The sequence below is a fragment of the Carica papaya genome, chromosome 9 (genome assembly GCF_054855325.1).
Source record: "Carica papaya isolate Zhongbai chromosome 9, ASM5485532v1, whole genome shotgun sequence".
In the NCBI taxonomy this organism is placed as follows: Eukaryota; Viridiplantae; Streptophyta; class Magnoliopsida; order Brassicales; family Caricaceae; genus Carica; species Carica papaya.
This window is the reverse complement of record NC_142317.1, coordinates 34,619,755-34,630,134: the sequence shown is the minus strand read 5'-3', so window position 1 is coordinate 34,630,134 and position 10,380 is coordinate 34,619,755. Positions and strand designations below refer to the sequence as shown.

The 10,380-nt window shown below is 35.1% G+C and overlaps 2 protein-coding genes across 2 annotated transcripts; one reads left to right on the top strand and one right to left on the bottom strand.

Moving 5' to 3' along the window:
• Positions 1-2,903: 2,903 nt before the first annotated feature.
• On the bottom strand, positions 2,904-6,311 carry LOC148240301 (cation/H(+) antiporter 15-like). Its single transcript, XM_088211528.1, has 3 exons — positions 5,999-6,311; positions 4,519-5,508; positions 2,904-4,423 (listed from the first exon to the last, which is right to left on the bottom strand). Exons 1-3 carry the CDS (start codon positions 6,197-6,199, stop codon positions 3,023-3,025), a joined length of 2,592 nt encoding a protein of 863 aa, XP_088067654.1. The 5' UTR covers positions 6,200-6,311; the 3' UTR covers positions 2,904-3,022.
• Positions 6,312-6,640: 329 nt separating this feature from the next.
• Positions 6,641-8,832, top strand: LOC148240300 (uncharacterized protein ycf23-like). Its single transcript, XM_088211529.1, has 9 exons — positions 6,641-6,976; positions 7,156-7,221; positions 7,314-7,388; positions 7,479-7,541; positions 7,752-7,811; positions 8,014-8,103; positions 8,226-8,333; positions 8,403-8,525; positions 8,601-8,832. The coding sequence occupies exons 1-9, from the start codon at positions 6,782-6,784 to the stop codon at positions 8,730-8,732; spliced, it is 912 nt and encodes a 303-aa protein (XP_088067655.1). The 5' UTR covers positions 6,641-6,781; the 3' UTR covers positions 8,733-8,832.
• The last annotated feature ends 1,548 nt before the right edge of the window (positions 8,833-10,380 follow it).

Here is a 10,380-nt window from a genome sequence, read left to right as displayed (position 1 = left end):
CTCTGAAGCTTTGCATATAACTTAAACACTATCTTTCTCAACTGGCACTACTCTGAAAATTAACTGATATTTTATAAGCTTTTCTTGGGGGTATATATAATAATTTTAGATAGAAATACAACTAATGTACATATATGTATGTATGTATGTATATATTCTCTTTGAAGCTTTGCATATAACTTAAACACTATCTTTCTCTACTGGTTGCTACTCTGGAAATTAACTGATATTTTATAAGCTTTTCTTGGGGGTATATATAATAATTTTAGATAGAAATACACCTAAGTATATATATGTATGTATATATGTATGTATGTATGTATACATTCTCTTTGAAGCTTTGCATATAACTTAAACACTATCTTTCTCAACTGGCACTACTCTGGAAATTAACTGATATTCTATAAGCTTTTCTTGGGGGTATATATAATAATTTTAGATAGAAATACACCTAAGTATATATATGTATGTATGTATGTATGTATGTATGTATGTATGTATGTATATGTTCTCCTTGAAGCTTTGCATATAACTTAAACACTATCTTTCTCTACGGGTTACTACTCTGGAAATTAACTGATATTTTATAAGCTTTTCTTGGGGGTATATATAATAATTTTAGATAGAAATACACCTAATGTACATATTATATTGTTATGATCATACAGGAACCACGTGAGTTTTTTTTTTTTTACGTGCTATTTTATGAGGGTGGTATATTTCAATTTTAATTACATATAGGAATTATTTACATATATACATATATATATATATGTATATATTAAAAAAAGAGGAAGGTGGTCTGTAGTTCACGAATTTCATAGGTTGACATAGAAACGTCCATGGGTCTTCCATTTGAGCCTTGACTCCATCAAATCACGCGGCTTCATATATAACATACATACATATATATATATAATAAAATATATAATCATATAAGAATTATAATTAAAAATATTTAATATTTAATTTAATTTAATTAAATTTTAATAAATTTATTACAAAAAAAAAAAGAAAGAATCTCACTTTCTGCAAAGCCAAAAAAAACCGTGTTTCTTAGAAAAACCAACTTCCCACCTTCCCATATAACAATCCCCTCCACTTCCTCCTCCTCCTCCTCCATACCCACTACCAAACTAGAAACTGATACAAAATACATCAGAGAAAATCTTTCCTTTTTTCCTTTTAGGGTTTTGAAGAAGAAGAAGAAGATGATGATCGGAAAGAAACAGTTGTTAATGTTGAAGAGATTGTTGAAGAAAGAATCATGGAGGTGGAAGTTCATTGGGTCATCTGCTTTCAAATCGAAGAGACTCAACTTGCAGCTTTCTTTCATTGATGATCTGCTATTCAGGATTCTCTCTGTTCTTGAAGCTATCGTTTTGGTGGCTACCCTTTGTTTCTTCTTCCTCTGTTGTGGCTGTCATATCTGACACCATTTATTTACTCGAGCTTTTTCTGAGTTTTGAGTTCATAGAAACTGGGATGTCTGTATTTCACCCAACTTTAGACGCATCTACTCGTGAAGTTACATCTTTTTAATCCATATGTATCTGTGCATACGTGCGTTTGTGTTATTTTCTTCAGCAAGTTAGCTCAAAAACCTGTAAAATTGAAAGACCCACAATCTAATCTGAAGAAAGAGCTTCTGAGTTCATGGAAACTGGGATTTTTTTTATATTTTCACCAATCTGTAAATCTATATCTTTTTAAATCTATATATGCGTGTGTGTGTGTGCTATTTTCTTCAGCAATTTAGCTTAAGAAATTATTAAACTTTGAGTTTCATGTCATGATATTCAACTGTTTCTGAAATTGCTTCCCAAGGAAAAGACTTTTCTTCTTGTCTTCTGGTCAACAGTCGCCTTCAAATTTCAAACTGTATTATATTTTTCCTCCCCATCATATTTTTCAATATGGATGTAAAGCAAGTATAGAAATTTTATTTCAAAATATATAATTTATATTGTAAGTAACATATAAAAGAGCTCAAAATTAATTTAATATGTTTTATGTTCTAAATTATTTCTCCCGATTTATAACGAAATAGATTACAATCTTAATATTATCCAAAAAAAACTTATCCGAAAAATTACGTAATTTATTCAAAAAATGCTCTGAAGAATTCCGAAAATGTTAGTGCGGAACAAAAGCTTTCGATGAGAGATAAATCATTCGCTATATAATTCTATTACGAAGAATAATAAAATCAAGAAAATTCTAAGAATTATTTATGCCTATTTATTATTAAAAAGTTAAATTTAATATCTCTAATGAATCCAATCGTACAAAGTGTAAGAATTTTTTTGTAAGATATTGTTGGGTAAATTTAATCCGTGAAGTCTGCGCAATCACATCAAAGTAAAAAGACAAAGAAAAAAATACAATAATTTTACGCGGTTCGTCAGTGTGCTTATATACACGGATAAAACCGATAATGAAGTATTTCAGTACGTAATTTGAGAATATATCACCAATAAATTAACAAACCTATTTACAGAGAGAATATTAGAGTTTTTCACAAATAAAAAATTTTTAGAATATACGTCAAATATTTTTTAAAATAAATATAAAAAAAACTCATAATAAATTATTTCATAAATAAATATCACCAAAATTCAAGACACGTCTAGAGTTATCTTTTAAGTAATTAATTTTAAGAATTTTCATATTAATGAAAAATATATAAATATTGTTATATATATAAAGTATTTTACAACTAAATACGTAAAATATAAAGTATTATTTGACAAAAATTAAAAGCAAAATTTGTTTTTAGTAAGTTTAAAATTATTTTTTAAAAAATAATTTTTAACTTTATTACAAATTTATGCTTTAAATTCATAATATTTTCTAAAAGTATATCTATCGAATAGTAAATTACTCTTGAATAAAAATGTTTGTAAGTAACAACTATTCCCATAATATTTTATAAATTGATAGCACAAAGTATAAATATAATACTAAGTTTGACCTGACGCAGATCTACTATATAGATGTATATGTATATATATATATATGTTCAGTCACCATCGTCGCCAACCCGGCTGTGGTCCTTGTTATATTCTTCATCTTCTTCTCTTTCTTCTTCGGCATCTTCATAATAATCTACATTAGTATATCTCTTCCTGCTGTACAATCTATAGTTGAACACAGAGTTCTCATCTTCAGCCGAAAATTGCCGTGTATTGCTCTTCACTGATTCTTTATATTCACCATTATCGCACATACCATTATCATCATCGACGGTCCTGTTGAAGTTACTGCTGATTTCGTAGCCATTCACATACTGTTGCACCACCAAAACCGAACCGTTTGCATTAGCCGACCCAGTTAACAAATCCCCCATTGGTCCGAGCTCTTGGCAGTCACTCCACTCCAGTAACCCGGCTGTGAGAGGGGAAAACCACCCCTTTCCTCTACCAACCAGGTAAAGATCATACCCGATCTCCATCGTCTTCAACACTGCAGAAACAGTCTCCTCTGCGTTTCTCAACAATTTCTCTTCGTAGCTAACTCGGTCCTCCGAAACGGTGCCGAGTCTGAACTCGTTGATGTAGTCATCGTCGATTTCTCTCTGTTTCACCGTGTCTGAAACAGGGTATGCCACGTGGGTTGGACTGGTAATCGGGAGTGATTCACCATTAATGGAATCGTTGTAATCACTGGTTAAGATGAATCTTATGAGGGTAACAAACACACCCGGTTGACCCGCCATTTTCCACGCATACGCCAGAGCTTCCCGATCATCTGGCCCCCCGATGAATAAAACGACGACGTTTCGGCCTTCTTCTTCGTAATTTTTATACGTTGCGCATCGGTCAACGAGGATCCCAACCGTGCACGGCGCGTTGTCAAGGACGTTCCTGTTGACTCCATGGAGCACCGGGTTGACTTCCGAATCGTCTTTGTGAAACGGGAGGATCAAGATCGCTGCACGTTTGTCCTCTGCAAGTGAGCAAATATCTTCGTGCATTGCAGAGAAAGGGGAAACGGAGGTGAGAGGAAAGATGGACACGGAGGAGTTATGGATCTCGAACTGATGAAACGCGCTGATGATATCATCGGAGAGTGAGGCAGTGTCGCGGATGGCGCGGAGAGGGCGACGACGAGAGCTGCTGTGGACGATGAGCATGGCGGAGGCTCGGCCGGTGAGTTCGACGAGGTGGAGAGCGAAGACGCGGAGAGGAGATTGCTTGGTGGGGTTATAGAGATGGAGGAAGTTGATGATGGAGGGGACGCTGGAGATGGAGTAAACACAGGCGAAGATTTTGAGGATTGAGTTGGGTTTGAGTTTCTGGATTGTGCGAAGCTTGTGATGAGACCTCCAAGGTCTGTACATGGAGGAAATGATTGGAGCCACCACCATTGTCATTAAAAGTATTGCGAGTACCATCACTGCATATTCTTCGCTTCTCAACAGCTTGTCATCAACAAAATAGAAACATCCATATGTATCAGCAAAGAAGATATATATATATATATATATAGAGAGAGAGAGAGAGAGAGAGAGTATACCTTCTTGTCCCAGCCTATGTTGAGCATGACAACAGCCAAGATCCCCTTACTATTCATTAGTATCCCAAGAGCTAAACCTTCACGAGTAGGCATACCATAAATCAAAGAAACCAACACATAACCCGCAAGCTTAATCCCACAAGCCATAATCACCACAAAAAAAGCCAATCCCCAATTACCCACTTGAAATATATCAATCCTCACCCCACATATAGCAAAAAACACAGGCATCATCACTCCTGACACAAAGTCCTCAAACCTCTCTATCAACTCAAACCTAAGCTCATCATTGATCGGCAATGCCACCCCACAAACAAACGCCCCAATGATCTGGTGCGCCCCACTCGCTCCAGTCACAAACGAACAGATCACTGCCCCAACTAAGAAGAAACTCAAGTAGTATTCTCCATAAGTGTTGGTCGTATGAGAGGTTAACTCAAGGATTAACTCAAGAATTGGACGTACTACGTATATACTGGTTAAGACAAAGGCTAAGGTGGTGGCAATGGCGAAAGGTGAGTTACTAGGGTTAAAACAGACGGGAAGAATTATACCCACTACAACCCAGCAAGAAAGATCGGTGAAAAGAGCTATGGGTAATGATAACTTGCCAATCTCAGTTTGGAGAAGTCTGAGGTCGGCTAAGATTTCAGCGACGACAGGGAAGCCGGTGATGGTGAGAGAAACAGCCCAGTAGACGCAGCCACCGATTGGTGCTTCATCGTTGTTGAGGCTTAGTAATGCACGGTTTATGAAGAATAAGGCAATGGCTAAGGTCATGGAAAGGAAGAAGGCAGCCATGGAGAAGATTATGATCTTCCTTCCTGCTCGTGCGATAGGTTTCACGTCCATTTCTAGACCTATAAAGAAGGCATGCAAAGTAAGAGCGAAGTAGGCGAGAGTTTCCAGAGTGCTGATGGATCTTGTGGGAAAGAACTGGATGAAGTAACCTGTCTTGCCAAATACTGACGGACCAATCAAAATACCAGCCTATACAACGAAACATACAACATCATCATTACCTTAACTCATAGTATCTACTCTTAAATATGTAGGTACAGAAAGAAAGATACGTTCTTTATTCATGTAAACCACTATAGATTCTCATATATGGTAGATACAGGATAACATCCCTTAACACCCTCCTCCACATAAAGGATTTATGTGACTTATGAGGAAATATTGCTTCTTATATCAAATAAAGTTTTAACCTTGAACCATACGTTGCTAATAAGAGTTACTCCATAAGTATATAAATTACTATCAAGATCATATTTTGTTTATGTTAATTACATAATTCAACAATATAAAATAGAAATATGAAATATTACCATATATAAGTTTAAAATTTTAACTTTTTAAATAAAAATAACATATTATTTTATCAATTTAATTATCGTATAAATCGAGATAAGAAAGAAAACGTGAAAATATGTATGAAAATATAACGTAATGATAGATAGTGCAGAAGTTATCTTACAAAGAGATCCAAAATCATTCGAGGAGGACGTAAATGTCGAAAGATGAAATAAAGAAGACGAGTGATTAGAAGGATAACCATCAATTGAAAGATGAAATGAGGAGTTGATTCGTCAAAAGGGTTGTCACTTGCCCATATGCCATTATGGGCGGTGATATTCAATATATAACATGTCTGGCTTTGCACACTATTAGCTTCCATTCTTCGTCTCAAACTCGAGTTGGATCACTCTCAAATTTTGTAACGAAAACAGTAAACAAGGAAAAGAAGTTCAAAAGGGAAAATTGGTTCTCTTCTTTGGATAGAAAGGAGTTCAGATGGGTTTTTTTTTTTTTGAGAAATTGATGAAACCAGAATTGTTTGGTTATCCGTCTTGTATGGGTTGTAATTTGTGGTTGTAATTTAAAAGGTTCAACTGTCTGTGGAGAAACTAGATTTAAATAGCAAATTTGGTGACAATTTAAATGAAAAAAATTGAACTTTTCTAAAATTTAGGAGAGATTCAATAAGTTTTCTTTTTTGAAAATAAGAACAAGCCCAATTCAAATTTGATAAAACCCACTTTGAACACTCTCTTAGACATTCCTAATTTTTAAGGTTTTCTATGTATGCTACAAAGCATGAGCTGCATGGTAAGACTGAAAATATCTTTTTCCTCTAGAATAAATGTTTTGAAGGTAGAATTTAAAAGCTCCCAATATATCTTATCTCTTCCCTCCAATCCAATCCACTCCATTCCAACTCCCAACTCCAGACACAGCCAGAAAAACAGAGACAGGGAGAATGAATTCCTCAATCTACATGCCCATTTCTTCATCTTCTCAAATTCTCCTCAAACCAAACCCTAACCCTTTTACCAAATTCCTTTCTTCAACTCCCACATCAAAACATTCTACTCCTACCACTACCATTGCAGCTCTTCTCTCCACCACTAAACAAGCAGTCTTGAAGGACTTCCATGAAAGAAAAGCTCTCAAGGTAGTACACACTTGTGTATTCTTACATACAAACATACATACATGTCCTCCTCTTCTCTTTACTTTCTCTTTTCCTTTCTGGGTATATATATTTATCTGGGTTTTTGTTGATTTACAGTACAGTCTATGTTCTATTGGGTTTCGAATCACCTATTTGCTTATTATCATTTGTTCATGCAGATAATCTCAGGCTTGCAAAATTTTAATAAAGACAGTGTTGCTTCAGTTGTTACAGCTGCAGACAAGGTTTGATCACTTCAAAATTGGTTCTTGTTTACTAATTTTAGTATTATCTGTTCATCATTCAACATTTAGTTTTTCTTGGTCAAAATATGCAGGGGGGTGCAACTCATGTGGATATAGCTTGTGATCCAGAGTTGGTAAAGCTTGCCACTTCTTTGACTTCCTTGCCGGTATCTTCTTCATCTTCACAAACCCATTTTAGTTTACAGTAAATATTTTACTGTAGATTTAGCTTTTACCCTTTTCTACCTATGTTGCAGGTTTGTGTCTCCTCTGTGGATCCAACGCTATTTCCTGCTGCTGTTGAAGCAGGAGCTCTCATGGTTTAGTCTTGATTCACAAATTTCCTCTTTCAATTCATTTGATTTCTGGTCTAACGAATGTAAATTTTCCAAGTAAATTTCAAAAAACAAGAACAGTTCATTGATAGTTTTAAGAAACAAAATATGGCAATATATATCATTTTTATTTCTTCTTGGTATCTCTGGTGCTTTGCATCCCACTAAACATTACTTTTATGTCAAAATATGCAGGTGGAGATTGGAAATTATGATTCTTTTTATGATGATGACATGGTTTTCACCCCCGAGCAGGTATACACCCAAGTCAACACTGGTAAAAAAGGAAAGAGATTCGTGAAACAAGCAGCCTAAATCAACCCATAACCCCATTCAAAACTTGGGATTGGAACAAAAATACAGTTTTATTTGATTGCTTTTGTTTCTTCTTTTGTTGGGTAAATAGATTTAAGTTCGGTGGGATTTGAGGTTACAGTGGATTATATGAATTGTGCAGATACTGAAGTTGGCAAAGGAGAGCAGGAGGATTCTTCCATCAATAACCTTATCAGTAACAGTGCCACACACACTAAGCCTCCCAGATCAGGTAATTTTTTCTTGGTATCTTTGCTTTATTTGGTGCTTCTTCTTATCAACCAATGAATCAGGAACTTATGCTTAAACACTGAAATTTCATGTTTACATACATGTATTGTGTGTATAAAACAGGCGAAGCTTGCAGAGATACTAGAACTTGAAGGTGTCGATGTTATCCAAACAGAAGGAGGAAAATGCTCCTCTCCTTCAAAATCTGGTGTAATGGGTCTGATAGAGAAGGTAACCATCATAATGACATCTGCAGTAACTAATTGACTTTTATTTTCTTTACTAATAATAATATTGCAGGCAACACCAACACTTGCAGCAGCATATTCTATTTCAAGGGCTGTCAAGATCCCGGTCTTGTGTTCATCGGGACTAAGTGCAGTTACTGCACCAATGGCTATCAGCGCGGGAGCAGCCGGTGTGGTATGTAAAAGATAACGTTTATAATGCATTAGATTTGTGAGTTGAGTTGCTGACATGATTTTGTTAATTTTACAGGGTGTTGGGTCTGCAGTTAACAAGCTCAACGATCTCGTAGCTATGATTGCACAAGTTAGAAGCATTGCAGATACATTAAGCATGTCAGCTGATACATACACAAGCTTAGATGAGAAAACTTTCAAATCATAGAACAAACATGAATTTTCAATGTAATCTATGGTGGAAATTTGATGGGCACTACCACATATACATGAAGAGCAAACCGAATTCAAGATTTTCTGTTTCTGAACTTTTCCTTCTTATTATTTCCTTACATTACATAGCTTATCTATAGAAGATTAAAAGGAAAAAAAAAAGATTCTGGAACTAATCGTTAATTACCAACTCTATCTTAATCTAATATAATTCTCTAAACATCATTAAAAATGTGGGAAACTTAAATAGAAGATTACAAGATGCACCCTTCTGAATAAACTGTGTAGTTTATCTAGTCATAACTCATTGTAAAAATGTCAAATTCATAGCACCATTTGAATCATTACAAACTAGTCATTATAATTCTTATAGTCATAATTTACTAAATTTGGATAGCAATTTCTCTTTCAAACCCCAACCTAATATGTAATACTTAGCCCAGAAAATAAATAATTATTATTTAATTATAAACACAAGAGAAGTTATATTATTATTTCATAAAACTTATGTGTTAGGTCTTTTTATAGGTATAGAAAAAGTCACCATATATATGAGTTAATTGTTAGGGTTTATGTAAGAGTTTATGAAATCCTAAGAAGAACAAAGAAGATAAAGAAGAGAATGGAGGAAGAAAAGAGTTCGTTTTCCAACGATGAAGCAAGTTTCCCAAGACTGAATCGAAACTCATTAGTATGGCATGTAGCTGTAGGAACTAGGGAAAATGCCAAAGAAAAAAGAAAATAGTCCTTGTGGGACAGTAGGTTCCTGATAATTTGTCTTTAAACTATGTGTGCTTCGGTGAGTCCAACAACACTAATCACAAAGACGTCTCAAATGTAATTTTGGCTCACCCTTTCCATCGAGTTTAGTGAGAGTTGGCATAAAAGATTTAGGTGGTAATTCATAGGAGGTAATTCATCCATTGATTCACCGAACTTGCTGCTCTACGCCCTTCTTTTTCATCTTCTTGGGAAGCTCTTGCTCTAAAGTAGGCGTACTCTTTCCTTCAATAGTCTTTCTTGGATATTCTCATAAGTAGTTTCTCTTACTTTGCTAGTCCCTTCAAGACTTGTGCTTTCTCCATCACAATGGTCTTGAGCTCCTCTAGGTATTGCTCTAATAAGATATAGTCCTTTGGCATTACTTCTCTTCTAATGCCTTCCATTGTTTCGGGAACGTCTCAACAGTTACTTAGTTTGACATGTTCTTCCTCTCGAACTAACGGTTGGCTCTTTAAGGGATTTTAAGTGGTCATTGAGATGTTCTTCTACTTATCAAGTTGGGACTGAAATGTTTGCAAAGGTGAGGGTCGGCGTGATGTATGAAGCATGGCATGTATGTCATGCAATATTTCATTTTGGATTCTAAAAAACATATTAAGTCCTCCCAACATGATTCATCCTACATATGTTTCAATCTTATGGTTATTCCTTAGAATTTTGCAAGGGTACCAATTGCGGGTTACCCAAATAGATATTTTGATTTATAAATGCAAAAATATATTGTAAATGAGCCTTTAGCAGTAAAGCCACTTATTTTTGTGACTTGAGCATACCACTTTGCTTGCATACACCCAAAAAAGTGGAAGCAGTGATAGTGCATCATGTACAACTAGGGATTACAATGGAATGAGTTCGAAGTG